General features: G+C 54.4%; 8 protein-coding genes across 8 annotated transcripts; 5 read left to right on the forward strand and 3 right to left on the reverse strand.

Moving 5' to 3' along the window:
- Window positions 1-32: 32 nt before the first annotated feature.
- On the reverse strand, window positions 33-1,187 carry BAUCODRAFT_452831 (uncharacterized protein). Its single transcript, XM_007677637.1, has 2 exons — window positions 1,043-1,187; window positions 33-981 (listed from the first exon to the last, which is right to left on the reverse strand). The coding sequence occupies exons 1-2, from the start codon at window positions 1,090-1,092 to the stop codon at window positions 267-269; spliced, it is 765 nt and encodes a 254-aa protein (XP_007675827.1). The 5' UTR covers window positions 1,093-1,187; the 3' UTR covers window positions 33-266.
- A 500-nt stretch (window positions 1,188-1,687) lies between these two features.
- BAUCODRAFT_52039 (uncharacterized protein) lies at window positions 1,688-3,547 on the reverse strand (the record flags this gene model as incomplete). Its single annotated transcript, XM_007677170.1, has 1 exon — window positions 1,688-3,547. A coding segment is annotated over one exon (1,860 nt), but the record flags the coding sequence as incomplete, so codon positions are not given.
- A 700-nt stretch (window positions 3,548-4,247) lies between these two features.
- BAUCODRAFT_121902 (uncharacterized protein) lies at window positions 4,248-4,745 on the forward strand (the record flags this gene model as incomplete). The annotated part of the gene is made up of 2 exons (XM_007677638.1): window positions 4,248-4,281; window positions 4,468-4,745. 2 exons carry the CDS (start codon window positions 4,248-4,250, stop codon window positions 4,743-4,745), a joined length of 312 nt encoding a protein of 103 aa, XP_007675828.1.
- On the forward strand, window positions 4,737-6,758 carry BAUCODRAFT_33171 (uncharacterized protein). The gene is made up of 3 exons (XM_007677075.1): window positions 4,737-5,747; window positions 5,797-6,173; window positions 6,228-6,758. The coding sequence occupies exons 1-3, from the start codon at window positions 4,836-4,838 to the stop codon at window positions 6,610-6,612; spliced, it is 1,674 nt and encodes a 557-aa protein (XP_007675265.1). The 5' UTR covers window positions 4,737-4,835; the 3' UTR covers window positions 6,613-6,758.
- A 114-nt stretch (window positions 6,759-6,872) lies between these two features.
- Window positions 6,873-8,492, forward strand: BAUCODRAFT_452817 (uncharacterized protein). The gene is made up of 3 exons (XM_007677639.1): window positions 6,873-7,058; window positions 7,108-7,628; window positions 7,681-8,492. Exons 1-3 carry the CDS (start codon window positions 7,039-7,041, stop codon window positions 8,175-8,177), a joined length of 1,038 nt encoding a protein of 345 aa, XP_007675829.1. The 5' UTR covers window positions 6,873-7,038; the 3' UTR covers window positions 8,178-8,492.
- Window positions 8,493-9,312: 820 nt separating this feature from the next.
- BAUCODRAFT_452966 (uncharacterized protein) lies at window positions 9,313-10,289 on the reverse strand. Its single transcript, XM_007677640.1, has 2 exons — window positions 9,417-10,289; window positions 9,313-9,355 (listed from the first exon to the last, which is right to left on the reverse strand). Exon 1 carries the CDS (start codon window positions 10,183-10,185, stop codon window positions 9,502-9,504), a length of 684 nt encoding a protein of 227 aa, XP_007675830.1. The 5' UTR covers window positions 10,186-10,289; the 3' UTR covers window positions 9,313-9,355; window positions 9,417-9,501.
- BAUCODRAFT_452820 (uncharacterized protein) lies at window positions 10,290-10,738 on the forward strand. Its single transcript, XM_007677641.1, has one exon. The coding sequence runs from the start codon at window positions 10,394-10,396 to the stop codon at window positions 10,709-10,711; it is 318 nt and encodes a 105-aa protein (XP_007675831.1). The 5' UTR covers window positions 10,290-10,393; the 3' UTR covers window positions 10,712-10,738.
- Window positions 10,739-10,877: 139 nt separating this feature from the next.
- BAUCODRAFT_33174 (uncharacterized protein) lies at window positions 10,878-13,862 on the forward strand. The gene is made up of 2 exons (XM_007677076.1): window positions 10,878-13,131; window positions 13,195-13,862. The coding sequence occupies exons 1-2, from the start codon at window positions 11,008-11,010 to the stop codon at window positions 13,414-13,416; spliced, it is 2,346 nt and encodes a 781-aa protein (XP_007675266.1). The 5' UTR covers window positions 10,878-11,007; the 3' UTR covers window positions 13,417-13,862.
- Window positions 13,863-14,961: the final 1,099 nt, after the last annotated feature.

The following is a 14,961-nucleotide window of genomic DNA, read 5'->3' on the forward strand; positions in this document are numbered from 1 at the left end:
GGGTGCCTGCCGCCAAGTATGAGGGGGAGAGGGAGGGGAGTCCGGATGTGCCGTTTGTGGAGGCGCAGGAGGAGGCTGCTACCCCGACGTTCGGTGAGCCCATGGCGCATTAGGGGGGCTTAAAGTGGTCCGTGATTGTGGTGGAGTGACCAGTTGGAAGACTTCAAGGGCATGTAGAGACAGTACAGCGGTAACTTCTCTTTCGAAGCCGATCCCCTCATCGGCGGGTCATGCTAGCCAGCCACGCTGTTTCGTGGTGACGGTACTTACAAATGCTGTATTGCAAGCCCGGAATCCACCTGTACATTCTGGCCTGTAATCGACGTGTTCTTCGCCAACATCACATACGCATCCGCACAATCACCCAATTCAGTCTCCTGCTTCAGCACAGCAGCATCCTTCAACATGTTAATCCTATCGTCGCCATACAGATTGCCCCAATCCGTCAGCAGCAAGCCGGGCAGCACAGCATTCACCCTCGCCTTCGGCCCGGCGACCTTGGCCATGCATTTCATCAGGTGGATCTGGGCGGCTTTGGTGACGGAGTAGGCCATACTGCTCCCGGACAGCGATTTCGCGGCGATCGAAGAGGTGATGATGAAGAAGCCACCGTCCGCGTTCTCGTTGAAGGTGGGTAGTGCTTCTTTCAGCAGCGCATGCTGGCCTTTGACGTTGACCGCCCAACACTTGTCCCACTCGGATTCAGTCATGGCGTCTAGGTCGGCGAAGTTGGTGAATTTAGTCCATCCCGCATTGCCAACGACGCCGTCGATGCCGCCGAGAGTCCTGACGGTTTCTTGGACACAACGAACGCAGTCGGACATGACTCCGGCATCACCTTTGATCACGGCGGTCTTGACGTTGTGCTTTTGTTGAAGCTCCTTGGCGAGTTCCTGGGCGGGTGCTTCGCTGTTCGCATAGTTGATGGCGATGTTGCAGCCTTCGGCGGCGAGTTTGCGGCATACTTCTGCTCCGAGACCTCTGTGCGTGACATGAGCGCATACCCAAATATAGTTGAAGGCTTTTCATGAGATTGGCTCACCTTGACCCGCCAGTCACGAGCACATTCCGTCCTTTGAGTTGATATGGCATTATGGGGTCCGTCGTGTTGTTGTTGCGGCACAAGAACGCTTGCAGACGGCTGTTAACGACCCCGCGAATGCCGAGGTACCGCACTCAGCTCAGGTCAGCAGGGAGTTCAATGATCTGCCGGTAGCACTCTAGCACGACTGTACTGGCACATAACTCGTGGTGATACTATTACCCAGAGGTCGCTATCTTCTCACTCGAAGTCGAAAGTCATGTCGGCGCCCATGTCGAGATCTGCGAAGATGTCATCTTCCTGACCCATCTGATCCGCAGGTGCCATTTCGGCTTCCTGGGGCTTTGTGAACTGTTCTGACTGCAACGGTGGTTGGGGTTGTTGTGCCAGATTCAATTCCAAGTCGGCGAACAAGTTCTGCTCGGGCTCGCCCATCACGTTACCCGCTACGTAGTTGTTCAAATCGCCGCTCGCACTGTTCGCCAAATCCATTTCAGGGCCAAGAGCGGACGCGATCTCGGCGTCAGACATGATAGGAGCTTGTGCCGTGTCCTCTATCGACGCCCCGTTGGTGACACCCTCACCTTCCGTGGCCAGACCAAGCTCCCGCATAATCTGATCCGTCGATTGTACGACAGGCATCTCAACTTGTTGGACGGCGAGCTGAGCTTCCACCGACCTATGCAGCCGGACTAGCATTGTAGCCTCGCCGAAGTTGCGCCTCAACAGAGCATCGGTGTTCCCGGCTTGTAAGGTGAGCTGCTCGCGCAGGTCCTGGGCAGCGATCGCGGGTGCGCAGATCATTGCCGTGCACACGTCAAGAGCAGCCGAAACATTCGGACCCGGCGTCTCCTTCAAATGCTTCGCCATGAGTCGCAAGACCTCTGAGGCCCCCAGTATCTGACATGCGGCGCTGATCATATTGGCAGCGTATCTGGGTGGTGGATTTGCAGTGACGCTAATGCCCCACTCGGTCAGGTTGTGGATGCAGGCTCGCAGGCTGCTGCCCATGTCTGTCGAATGCGGCGACGTCCACTGCTCCAGTTCAGTACGAGTGCTTGACTTCGATATACTAGAGTCGGCGTATGCGTTGAGGAAAGTGGCCATGCTGCTGGCACCGGACTTGTCTGGTCTCTTGCGTACTAGCTGTTCCAATGACTGCTTCAATGGCTTTGCAACAATAACCAGCACCTGTCTATGCATGGCTTGCGTCTCAGTAGAGCTGCTCGAAGGCTTGAGCAGCTTGTCCAGCACTTGTAGCAGTACGTCTGCATCATCATGGTCTTCCCAAGAATGGCTCACCAGCCAATTGAGCCCACCAACAAGAGACGGCAATAAGAAAGGTTCCAGTAACAGCTCCAGCCCGGCCTTGAAGGTCGAGATTGACAGGTGGCCAGCTTTACACGCCAGTATGCTTTGCTCAAACAGTGTCGGCACTAGCATGTAGAAGGCTTGGGGCGGACATTGCCGCATCACCTCGTCCGTGATTCCCCCCGTCTCATCCTGCTCATCCGCCGGAAAGAGACCTTCTAGCCACTTCGTGAGCTGCGCACTTTGCTCGCTACTCAATTCCGACAACGCTGTGCTGCTCGGCACATTCTTCAGCATCTGGAAGCCGAAGAAGTCGGTGTCTGCCATGCCAATCTCGGTGCTAGTCAGGTCGTAACGATGGACCACAGCCAGAATAAACAGCAGGATTGATGCGAACTCTTCGTATGCTGGTAAAAATTCCGCCTGGTCTTGGTCGTGCGTCCAGTCCTTCAAAACCATGCATAAAGGTAACAGGAAGTCTGCCGGCTGAGTATATTGCATCACCACATCCATGTACTGCACCCTCTTCAGCAAGATGCTGCAAGCAGTCTTGAGACCCATTGAATCCTTGCTTGCACAGAGGTTGTTAATGAGCTGAACCACGCAACTGGCAATAGCCCCGGCGTTACCGTGCATGTTGCCGAGCTCGCCCGTGAGGCTGTCAAGGCGATTGATGTTTGTCGTACACTGGGCCAGAAGACTATCTCGGGTATACTTCACCGCTTTCGGCGGACTCGGAGGGTTCTCTTGCAAGACTGAGCTTACAATACCCTCTGTTGCAACACCGTGCAGAATGCAAGCCCTGAGGAACTCCAGCCGCGTGCGCCTTAAGATCTCTGTAGCTTCCGAGGATCCGGTACTGATGGGTGGTATAGGATCGATTACGATTGAGAGGAAGGCTGTCTGAAGGCATGTATCCAGGACGACTTGACCCATGACGGGTGCAAGCACTGCTAGGACTGTCTGAACCTTGTTGCAGATGAACGAGCGCAGCAGCTCGCGTGTTGCAGGAGGTTTCCCTTGCAGCAGTGCGTTGGTCAAAATATCGAAGCTCGCATGCACCAACTGCACTACTAGAGTCTGATTGTCGGCGTGATAGCGATTTTGCAGATACGCAAGCATGGCAAGGTCGTCTGTCTGCGGCCGGCCCGCAAGGCAGGCGCTCAGCCATACGAACAGCCCAGCTCGGGAATTGGCCGCCGCAACATTGCCACTCTGCGCAACAGCCCCCAACATCTGCTCCTTTGTCAGTACAGGATGGCCGTCGCTGTCGAGCTCTAGGAAAGGTGGATCTCCAGTCAAGCTTCGCAGTCGTCCGCTCAGTTGGGACGACATCCACTGCAAGACGTGGATGTCAAAGCTTTGAAGTTCTCGAACTACCAAAGCACGTCGCTTCTTCCACCAAGCTTGCTTTGCCACACTGTGAAAGCTTGACCTGCCGAAGAAAGCAAGCACAAGCGTGGCAAGGGCTTCATACGTGGTATGTGTACGTGCATCGATGGTACGTAGACCGGCGCTCTCGACCTGCTGGTTCTGCTCATACTCGTGAACGGTTTGTAACCACTTTGTTAATGCAAAGACCATGTGGTGTAAATCATCCGGCGAAGATGACGGGGCATTCGTGTTGGCTTGCAGCTCCGCAAGGAGCAGGAAAGTACGTTCCTCGCATGACGGGAAGGGGCTGATTGCTTGGTTCGTTTGCTGCGGCTCCAGCAGACCACTTCCCTCAGCCAATGCAACGAGGACATCACCAGGAGCAAATGCCTGCAACCTAAGCAGTAGACGAGCGTAGCGGAAGATATTCGGGTCGTCCGGATAACCAGTCCTGGCTCGGAAGCCGAACAGTATCTGCGCGACTTTACTGCCAGGTAGTTGGTCATTATGCAGTAGCTCTATGAGCGGGGACTCGAGCTGCTCAGCACTGATGCGTCTCCTAAAGGCGCGCTGCAGAGCTGTTCGCCATGTCTCTGCCGCATCCCCAGGCGTGACGTCCTCGAGCCAGGGCATTTTCGCTACGACCAATCCGGTACTCGCCGGCCCTTAGTGGTGTCGATATGTCGGCAATATTCCTTCTGCGGTTCTACCAATCTAAGATTTGGCCTGCGTTCTTCGAGACTATCATCGCTCTACCATACGCACATCCTCGTTGTGGTCGAAACCAGCCAACGTAGTTAGGGGTGAAACGTTCATCGAGTGTCTCAGTGCGGGTAGGTCATGCTATGGCGAGATCGCATATACGCCTCTGCACACCGCTTCACCGCACGCCGAGTGGCCCGCTAAATCGTTGCCATCGCACATGAATTGCTGTTTCGACACCAGCCTCTTGTCGTCTGCATCAAGATGTCACATCCTTGCGCGCGCTATACCGAATAAGGAAGTAGCCCTACAATAAGCTTACGTTGCCTGCCTGCATGTGAACAGAGAACCCTCCGCGAACGGTACACATGCCTACGCCAAACATTGGGTGAATTGCAACGATGTCATGGCCGGAGACAATGGCACATCGCGTGCGGCGGAGCGGAGAGAACCGGGGGACACAGCGGAAGTTGAGGGGCTCCTTCAGGGGGAGGCCGAAAACGACAGCCATAGAGACCAATCTGCGGTAGGAGAAGACGACAGCGCTCACGGTGCGAAACCCGTGAGAGGCTTGCCACGAAGACAGTCATCTTTCGCACAGCACCGAGAGAATGGGGCACCACGGACACCGCATAGGGTGCGTTTCGAGGTCCGAGAGCCGGAGATGATAGAGGAGGCGAATGGAACGATGCGCCAGGATGACTGGATGGAGGGCGAGGACTACATGGCAGAGGACTCTTCTTTGAACGACCATACCGGACCGAGAGGCCAGAGAGTGCCGCTCCTGACGGACATTCAAGCGCCAAGCATAGCCCTTGCGAATGACTTTGACTTCGACCCGGAAGACCTCCTGGAGTCCGCTCGCCCAAAGAGCGGCCTGAAAAGCGCCTTCATGAACATGGCCAATTCGATAATTGGCGCCGGTATCATCGGCCAACCGTACGCCTTCAAACAAGCCGGTCTTTTCACTGGTATAACCCTGTTGATCGTACTTACCGTTGTCGTGGACTGGACTATCAGACTGATAGTCACGAATTCCAAACTCAGCGGCGCCAACTCGTTCCAAGCGACTATGGAACACTGTTTCGGCAAGTCGGGCCTCATCGCCATTTCCGTCGCGCAGTGGGCTTTTGGATTTGGAGGGATGGTGGCGTTCTGCATTATCATAGGGGATACCATACCGCACGTACTTGCTGCGGTGTTTCCGGCACTAGACAACATGCCGGTGCTTTGGCTGCTCACCGATCGACGAGCAATCATTGTCTTGTTCGTGTTGGGTCTTTCATACCCGCTTTCGCTGTATAGGGATATTGCTATGGTACGTGTACCGTTACCGACTCATGAACTCGTACACTGACATAATTCAGCTTGCCAAAGCAAGTACCTTCGCCCTGGCCTCCATGATGCTCATCGTTGTCACGATTGTTGTCCAAGGACCAATGCAACCGGCGAATCTGCGTGGGCAGCTCAGAGGAAGCTTGCTCATCAACGACGGCGTCTTCCAAGCCATCGGCGTCATCTCCTTCGCTTTCGTCTGTCATCATAACAGCTTACTTATCTACGGCTCGCTGAAAACCCCAACAATGGATCGCTTCGCGAGGGTCACGCACTACTCTACGGGCATAAGTATGGTGGCTTGCATGGCGCTCGCGCTTGGCGGATACCTCTCCTTCGGCGACAAAACTCAAGGCAATGTCCTCAACAATTTCCCAACGAACAATGTCATGGTCAATATTGCACGGCTGTAAGTCTCCAGCAATCGTGCTTCTGCTCCCACTGCTGACTAGGATTCTACCAGCTGCTTCGGCCTCAACATGCTTACCACTCTCCCCCTTGAATGCTTCGTTTGCCGCGAAGTGATGACCACCTACTACTTCCCCCACGAGCCCTTTCACCCAAACCGTCACCTCATCTTCACCACTAGCCTGGTCGTCTCCGCCATGACGCTCTCCCTTATCACCTGCGACCTTGGCATTGTCTTCGAGCTTGTGGGCGCCACCTCCGCGTGCGCTCTGGCGTACATCCTGCCGCCGCTATGCTTTGTCAAACTGACGAAGCGGCGCACGTGGGAGACGTATGCGGCGTGGGCGTGCATTGCATTTGGGAGCGGCGTTATGGCGATCAGCATTGTGCAGAGTTTGGCGAAGATGGCGAGGCGGGAGGGTGGGACGGCCACTTGTTAGGTGAATAGATCCCACAATGCACCGTCTTGTAGAACAACCATCTCCGCCCCCCTATTCCTGTATCGACCTGCAATTAAAGGGTTCTGTTTCTGGCCTTCCGTTGTAGCCACAGGCTTGCGTGTCGCTCCCGGGGGGATGCCATGCTTTATTCCAAGTCAGTCCACCCGGGTGTGACTGCTCCACATCCCATACACTCCTCCAACGCATCCGCCACTGCTTGGTGTACGTTCTTCTGACCATGGCAGAAGCTTTAGCCGGTTCGGCGGAGCATCACAAACTCTATTCCATACCTAGTCGGGCAGTCGTACTAATGTACTACGCAGAGTCTTGTACAGCGTGTATGCCGTTTCGACGTTTCTCTCGACTGCACAATCTACCGACAGCGTAGACGCTCTCAAGCTCGGACTCTACCAGTAACAGCGCAAAATGGTTCCCAGAGTTTTCATGTTCGTACATCAACGATATAGCATCGAAGAGCACGGCTTATGATCTTAGCACTGGTGTGACTGGCTACATCGCTGGCGACGCCCTCTCCGTGATCAATGCTAAGCATCCCGACTACGACTACTCCATTCTGGTCCGAACGCAAGATAAAGCCGACATCGTTAAGAAAGCGTATCCCAATGTGCGTACTGTGCTCGGTGACCTCGACAACTCCGAGCTTCTTCGGCAACAAGCGTCCCGAGCAGACATCGTGCTCCATGCAGCCGATGCTTCCGACCATGAAGGTGCCGCCAGGGCCATCGCAGCCGGCATGATCGAAGGTCATAGCAAGGAGCGACCTGGCTTCTGGCTTCACACGGGCGGCACTGGCATTCTGACGTACAAGGACGACCAGGACGGTAAGCTAGGCGTTTACTCGGAGAAACAGTACAACGACTGGACCGGCATCGATGAGCTTGTCAGCCTTCCGGACAACGCTTTCCATCGCAATGTTGATAAGGTTGTCCTCGAGACTGGCACAAAGCACGGTGACGTAGTCAAGACTGCTATCATCTGTCCGCCTACTATCTATGGTAAGCCATCTCAACGCCGTTTCTGCGTGGCGTGTGCTAAGTGCACCTGCAGGCCGTGGGCGAGGACCGGTCTCTGTCCGAAGCCGGCAGGCCTACGAACTGGCCAAGCTGATCCTGACCACCAAGTATGTTCCTGTAGTCGGCGAAGGCAAGGCTCGTTGGAACAATGTACACGTCCATGACCTCAGCCAGCTCTTTTTGCTGTTGACCGAAGCAGCTGCCGCACACCGTCCGGACAAGGAGCTATGGGGTGCACAAGGCTACTACTTCACCGAGAATGGCGAACACTACTGGACCGAGCTTGCTACACACATTGCATCTGAAGCAGGAAAGCTCGGCTTCGTTGGTGAACTCAAGCAACGAGCTCTGTCAAAAGACGAAGCAATGCAGCAAGCAGGCTTCGAAGCTGTCAGCTGGGGCTGGAACTCTCGCGGTAAAGCAGAAAGAGCGAAGCGGTTGCTCAAATGGCAACCCTCAGGGCCATCGATTGAGGATGAAGCTGTCAACATCATCAAGGATGAGCACTCTCGTTTACAAAAGCGGCAGTAGGCTGATAAGGAGGTCAAACACTGCGCCTCTTGCGCCTGTTGAGCTCCCGGTGGAGCTGCCGCGTCATCGCCTCGTCGCCTGCTGTTTCCCCTCGCTTGCGCTTTTTCTGCGCTGGTGGTGGTGGTGATTGTGCCGACGTCTCGCTTCCGAACAAGGACTCTTAAGCGGATTCATCCACAGCCTCTTGAAGAGGGCCTGCCGCTGTTTCTATTTCCTCCATCTTGTTGGTTGCTAATTGGACCGTCAGCTGATCTTACTATGCTGCTTCCCACAAGATGAACCCACGACAACCACCGGCAATTCACAAACATCGGTCAAGTTGACCGTTTCGACTTCCTGCAGCCCAGCGATTAAGAACTTGCTCATCTCAACGAATGGCATTGGATAGACTCTCGTCGGAACGCCGGCAAAGCGAGGCAAGATGGTAGCGCCCTGGTAGTGACCCAGCGGCTTGCCGCTGAAGTAATGGCCCCATGACAGGAGGTATGCTGCAAAGGTGACGTCCGTGGTGTACTGGTACGTCATCCTGTAGAAGGAAGCAAGCCAGCTGCTGTTGCTTGGGGTGAAATGGTGTGGTGCCTGGAAAGCTGAACAGCAAGGAGGAGAATGAAAGCAAACAAGAAGGTGGTTCACCTGTCTTCTATGGACAATAAGAGATGATTTAAAAATAGCTTGCTTGACAGCAACGTGAATGTGAGTTCGGTGAAGTGAGGTTGGCGGCGAGGGAGCTGATATACTTGCCCATTGCCAGTGTCCCGTTTCCCACTTCCCATTTCCCAGTTCCGGATTCCGGTTGACCAAATCCCAATTGCACTGTCGACGCTAAAGAGTGCTAAGCGGTAGGTACATGCTTTTGCAGAATCATTGGCTACGGGATGCGCTAACAGTCTTCTAAGTGCGCTCGCCTCCAGGAGGTGATCCGCGCAAACAATGTAGGAGGAGGTAGCGCTCCTATAAATCATGCTTGCCATTTCCCATATCCCATTCTCCATCATCCAAACCCCCATTTTCCAGTTTCCGGCTTACTATCGACTGCCTTCCGGTTTTGGTGCTCACTATACCATCTGCCGAATCCTGACTGCAGTATTGTAGCGAAAGAGTAATGGGTGGTTTGCGAGCTCCTCTGTATATTTAGTGCTTGTGGGATACATTGGGTACATTAGCAACCGTCGCGTAACCTGTTGAACCAATCATCTACGACTTGTGGCAAGCAGCCTAATAGGGTGTAACAGTCCTTACCTCATGCACCAACTACAGCACAACATCCGAGACGCTGCCTTACAGGAACAGCTACTTCATTCAACCACACTCCAGCAGTAAGCACTCATTGCATGTGGGAGGTGCTGCACTCAATAGACTCAAGTGGTTGTACCATCGGCTTCGGTAGTCTCATGTACCTCTTGGCCTTCGCAATTCTACTGTCGCCTCGACATATGCCACAATCGTCTGCAGTGTGCTTAGTGGGTGCACCATCTCCACGGCTTGCCCGGGACATGGCACTAGGACTGATGTTGTCACGCGAAGTGGTCCTTTTCCGCGGTAGTGATCTATGTCTGCCTTTGGCAGCCGTCTCACTCTCACGGAAGCCCTCTTCCACGCTTGACGGGCGCTGCTTAATATTCTCAGACCTCCACGAACTGCTCGAGTGCGTAAGGTCGTTGAACAACTCAGGTGGGAAGAGCAGGTTCGGAATATCGGCTGGCGGTTTCGCAAAGTCGACATGGAACGGCGGAATCCACCTTCGATGCAGCAGGATCGCAGAGCTCTCGCGGCGAAGCATCAGCAGAGCGTGGGCTGCTCGGTAGTCGGCCGCTTGCAGGTTGTGGAAGTCTGGTCGCTCGAGACGGCCAACCGCAGGTTCTGCATCATTGTCGGCTACATGCGGTGAGAGACCGTTGCCGTATACTACTGCTCGGGAATCTGTACGTCGGTTGACCTGGCTGGAAGGCGAGTCTTGTTCGCTAGTAGGAGGATCGAGCGTGTCGATGGCGCGGGAGCTTTCGGGCATGTTAAATGGTATAGGTATCTATGAGCTCCGCGGCTTCTTGATAGCGGCGGATGAGGCCCGAATAGGCGTCAGACATCAGGACGTGATCTAAAACTGAAAAGGAATGAAGCGGATGCCAGAGCATGTGCACATTGCTCAACCACGTGTTCGGCCTAGCAGATCAGTGAAGGCAAAGCACGATGACTGCGGGCGTACAAGCATATTTTGAATGACTAGGCGGCGGACAAGAGGTGGTGAATGCGTACACACTGCGGTAGGTGTCACCGAGGAGAAGGCGCGATGCCGACCAGGCATCGCGTCGAACTCTTATCTGCGGGCGAGACAGCTCATACAGCAGCATGAACCTTATCCTTGTACTCATGTGACAGTGCATGATATTGTAACCTCAGCTGATTCCTCAACTTCCCTACCTTCCATGACGGAAGAGTCAAGACCAGGCGCCCAGCAACGGGTAGCATCTCTCTATGCGCAGCGCGAAAACAAGCATCTCATGGGTGATATGGAGCAGAAGCCTGTCGATCAGTAATGTGACAAGCTGGCATGTCAAATGTAGATGCAGAAGGGAAGACGAGCGGAGGAAGCATGAACTGAAGTCGAACAAATGCTGCGCTTGGCGCACGGACGCCGTGAGCGAATGGGGAAGCTGTAGCGAGACCGCATACAGCTACGTTGCTTAACAGCGAGAGTGGCATGTGCTTGAACGTCCACTGTACCATTACTTTCTCATACCACCAGCTTTCGATGGGTGATCTTGCTATGACATCTATGGTTCACTACTGAGCACGCCTGCGAGTCGTCACAACTGCTAACAAGCTCGCAAGCATGGACTACGAAGCGCTCAAGGAGCAATGGTCCGAGATCGAAGACCGGGATGGTGTCAGGCTGGCATGGAATACTTTCCCCTCCACGCGCATGGAGGCGAGCCGCCTCGTAGTCCCTATTGGCGCACTCTATACGCCGCTCAAGGAGAAGAGCGACGGAACACCTTTACTACAATATGAGCCCGTAACATGTAAGCCACCCTGCCGAGCGGTCCTCAACCCGTTCTGCCAGGTGGACATGCGAGCGCGGATATGGATTTGCCCATTCTGTCTACAAAGAAATGGTCTTCCACCGCACTACAAGGACATAAGCGAGAATCAGATCCCACCAGAGCTGCACCCGGGCAGCACTACGATCGAGTACAAGCTGTCAAGACCTGCGCCCACCCCACCTATCTTTGTCTTCGTGGTGGATACTTGCCAAGAAGAGGACTCTTTGAAGGCGCTGAAGGACAGTATAATCATGTCTCTCGATCTGCTTCCACCACATGCGCTCGTCGGCCTCATCACATACGGCACTATGGCGCAAGTGCATGAGCTGGGCTACGCAGAATGCGCCAAGTCATACGTCTTCCGGGGCAACAAGGACTACACCGGCAAGCAGGTGCAGGAAATGTTGGGCTTGGCAATGGCGGCGGGTGCAAGACCAGGAATGCAGCAGGTCCAGCCTCAGCTCGGCCGGCCGGCAGCACCTCCAGTAGGAGGCGCACAAGCGAGGTTCCTGCTACCTGTGCAGCAGTGCGAATTTCAGCTCACGAACGTGCTGGAGAGCTTGCAGAAGGATCCGTGGCCGGTTGCAAACGACAAGCGTTCAGTCCGCTGCACAGGCGTGGCGCTATCTGTTGCTGTCGGCTTGCTCGAGACATCATTCCAGAATGCTGGCGCCAGGATCATGCTGTTCACCGGCGGTCCCGCAACAGAAGGGCCAGGCATGGTAGTCAGTCCAGAGCTCAAAGAGCAGATCCGTTCACACCACGACATTGACCGAGACAACATCAAATACTATAAGAAAGCGCTCAAGTTTTACGACGCTCTTGCCAAACGCGCGGCACATAACGGTCATGCCATCGACATTTTCGCCGGCTGTCTGGACCAAGTAGGTCTTCTTGAGATGAAAGGCTTACCCAACAGCACTGGCGGCCATATCATCTTGACCGATTCATTCACCTCCTCCATGTACAAGCAATCCTTCACTAAAGTCTTCGACACTGACGCGGAGGGTAATCTGGCTATGGGGTTTAACGCGTCGCTCGAGGTTCTCACGACCAAGGAACTCAAAGTCACCGGCCTGATCGGCCACGCCATAAGCCTCAACAAGAAGTCTTCATCTGTCGGCGAGACCGAATGCGGCATCGGCAACACTTGCAGCTGGAAGATGTGCTCAATCGACCCCGCCGCCAGTTACGGCATCTACTTTGAGATCGCAAGCCAAGGCGGTCCAGCTGCCGCAGCAATGCAGCAAGGCCAGCAAAAAGGGCTTATTCAATTCCTCACCTACTACCAACATAGCGCGGGCCAATTCCACCTCCGTGTAACAACAGTTGGACGCAATATGTCTGGCCCTACCGGCGACCTCGCCATCGCGCAGTCCTTCGACCAAGAGGCCGCCGCGGTGCTGATGTCTCGTATCGCTGTCTTCAAAGCCGAAGTCGACGACGGCCCTGACGTGTTACGATGGGTGGATCGCATGCTCATCCGCCTCTGCAGCCGGTTCGCAGAGTATCGCAAGGACGACCCCTCATCCTTCCGCTTGGAGAAGAACTTCACGCTCTATCCCCAGTTCATGTTCCATCTTCGGCGGTCACAGTTCCTGCAAGTCTTCAACAACAGTCCAGATGAGACGGCGTTTTACCGACATGTGCTGAACCACGAGGATGTGAGCAATAGCTTGATCATGATTCAGCCGACGCTGGATAGCTATACATTTGATCAGGAGGGCGCGGTGCCGGTGTTGTTGGATTCGACGAGCATTCAGCCCCAGACCATACTTTTGCTGGACACCTTCTTCCATATCCTCATCTTCCACGGTGAGACGATGGCTGAGTGGCGGAAGGCTGGGTATCAGGATATGGAAGGGTATGAGAACTTCAAGGAGCTCCTTGAGGCTCCCAAAGAAGATGCGAGGGTTCGTTCATCCTCAAATAATCACCGTTTTAAACTCATACGTGGTGCTGACAATGCGGTTCAGGAACTCATCCAAGATCGCTTTCCTCTTCCCCGATTCATCGTCTGCGACGCCGGCGGCTCGCAGGCTCGCTTCTTGCTCGCCAAACTCAACCCGAGCACGACGCATACGAGCAGCAGCTACGGTGGGGTGCAGCAGACGGCGCAGACAATCTTCACGGACGACGTCAGTCTACAGACGTTTATGGACCATTTGATGAAGCTGGCGGTTAGCGGGACGTCATAGAATGATAGTCCAGGATTGGAATTTGGAATGTACCGAGAAGTCGCCGGCAAGTGTCATCACGATTGCGGGAAGCTTGTGTGTGGATGTCCAAATGTGCGGCATGGAATCCGGCAACAAATGCTGCAACATGGAGTGGCAAGTTTTCGGCGGGCTCACCTGAAATCTATGGAGTGGTAAGAAAGCGTGGCGTCAAACTGGCTTTGTCGTTAATGCCGTCTAACTGCTTGTAAACAACAAGTGGTAATCGACGACAGATCGACAAGGGATGTGGGTCTGCGTATACTGCAGAGATGAGCCGCGCATATGCTGTCGATCGTTAATGCCGGCAGAGTTTAGCTTAACGTTCACGCGGAATCACTTCGGTGCATCCTGCGTATACACCGAGCCGTGATAACGACGTCAGAATCTGATTGTAAATGGCATACTACCAAGCCTTCCGAGCGCGGACAATGTAACGTAAGAAGTTTGACACGTGAACGTCCAGTATGGGCCGCGGCATTATTGAGGGCCAGAGCCCAGCCCACATTAAATCGCGGTCACGTTATGGAAGCTGCCGAAGGAAGCCAGGAGAAAGGATACTTTAGCGGACGCTTGCCGATTGCCGTAGAGCCGCATCCGCGACCGTGCGCATAAGGACGAGAACATCGCAAGGTGGACAGACTGCACAAAGCGCAATAGCTACTTGTCTTCTGTTTTGTTGTTCTTTTTGTCGCGTGGCAACTATCTCGTGACGGCTCACAGAGCTCGGCTCCTTTACTTGAACCATCGCTGCTCCGCGCGGACGTTGGGAGAGTGGGATGTCTCACTCATTTTGTGGTAAGTTCTCAGCCTCTCAGGAGACCAAGATCGCTCGGCGCAACTGTCGTTGGAACCCCTCGAATCGGTGCAGGACGCGGATAGCCTTTCTGCAAGTCATAGGATGCAATGTGCCAGACTCTCTACAGGAGTGCCAGCAAAGCCTGACCTTGTGCGGTGTACGATGACTATTGATCGCGTGTCCTAGCAATACTAGTAGCGTCCGCGCTACCGACTGTGGCTCTTGACTCCGGATGGCACTTGCGTTACCAATGCTTGGAGGCGTCTCTCGGTAAAGCGAACCTAAATCCAGCATCCGCAAGGCAAACCTCCGAGGGCTCCAGACGCGACAGGGAGCATTACAGTAGGTAGTGGTAAGGGTACCGCGTTTCCCTTTCTTGGGTGGCCTCGTTCCTTCGATCACTAATTCTCACTGTTGCGTTGTTTGACAAATGTAAGGAGCCATCGGATGTCTTGAGGAAGTGCTGCTAGTAGGGCCGACCTTACGTCTATTGCTCGTTCAGCATAGCAACGAAGAAAGGGAAGGCGCGACCCTTGCTTAAGCCTCGCGCATCACAACTCCAAATCGACATTACTTCATCCAACTACCACGCCATTGAAAGCTCGATCAACTTGGACGCCATTCATTATCAGTAACGCATCTCCTCGACCGCCGCCACCGTCACACTCGGACATCGCCACCACCTTGTTTCTCATTACGCTCTTTCTGCCGGGCTCACGCTTGAACCT

This window comes from Baudoinia panamericana (assembly GCF_000338955.1).
Source record: "Baudoinia panamericana UAMH 10762 unplaced genomic scaffold BAUCOscaffold_5, whole genome shotgun sequence".
Taxonomy (NCBI): domain Eukaryota; kingdom Fungi; phylum Ascomycota; class Dothideomycetes; order Mycosphaerellales; family Teratosphaeriaceae; genus Baudoinia; species Baudoinia panamericana.

Coding starts and splice junctions, on each gene's coding strand:
- BAUCODRAFT_452817 (XM_007677639.1), top strand. CDS start 7,039: ATGGTTCCCAGAGTTTTCAT. Junction 7,059..7,107: donor ATGGTTCCCAGAGTTTTCAT/GTTCGTACATCA, acceptor TTATGATCTTAG/CACTGGTGTGACTGGCTACA. Junction 7,629..7,680: donor CTGTCCGCCTACTATCTATG/GTAAGCCATCTC, acceptor GTGCACCTGCAG/GCCGTGGGCGAGGACCGGTC.
- BAUCODRAFT_452831 (XM_007677637.1), bottom strand. CDS start 1,092: ATGCCATATCAACTCAAAGGACGGAATGTGCTCGTGACTGGCGGGTCA. Junction 982..1,042: donor CTCGTGACTGGCGGGTCAAG/GTGAGCCAATCT, acceptor TGTCACGCACAG/AGGTCTCGGAGCAGAAGTAT.
- BAUCODRAFT_452820 (XM_007677641.1), top strand. CDS start 10,394: ATGACTAGGCGGCGGACAAGAGGTGGTGAATGCGTACACACTGCGGTA.
- BAUCODRAFT_452966 (XM_007677640.1), bottom strand. CDS start 10,185: ATGCCCGAAAGCTCCCGCGCCATCGACACGCTCGATCCTCCTACTAGC.
- BAUCODRAFT_33171 (XM_007677075.1), top strand. CDS start 4,836: ATGGCCGGAGACAATGGCACATCGCGTGCGGCGGAGCGGAGAGAACCG. Junction 5,748..5,796: donor TGTATAGGGATATTGCTATG/GTACGTGTACCG, acceptor GACATAATTCAG/CTTGCCAAAGCAAGTACCTT. Junction 6,174..6,227: donor ATGGTCAATATTGCACGGCT/GTAAGTCTCCAG, acceptor GGATTCTACCAG/CTGCTTCGGCCTCAACATGC.
- BAUCODRAFT_33174 (XM_007677076.1), top strand. CDS start 11,008: ATGGACTACGAAGCGCTCAAGGAGCAATGGTCCGAGATCGAAGACCGG. Junction 13,132..13,194: donor CTCCCAAAGAAGATGCGAGG/GTTCGTTCATCC, acceptor AATGCGGTTCAG/GAACTCATCCAAGATCGCTT.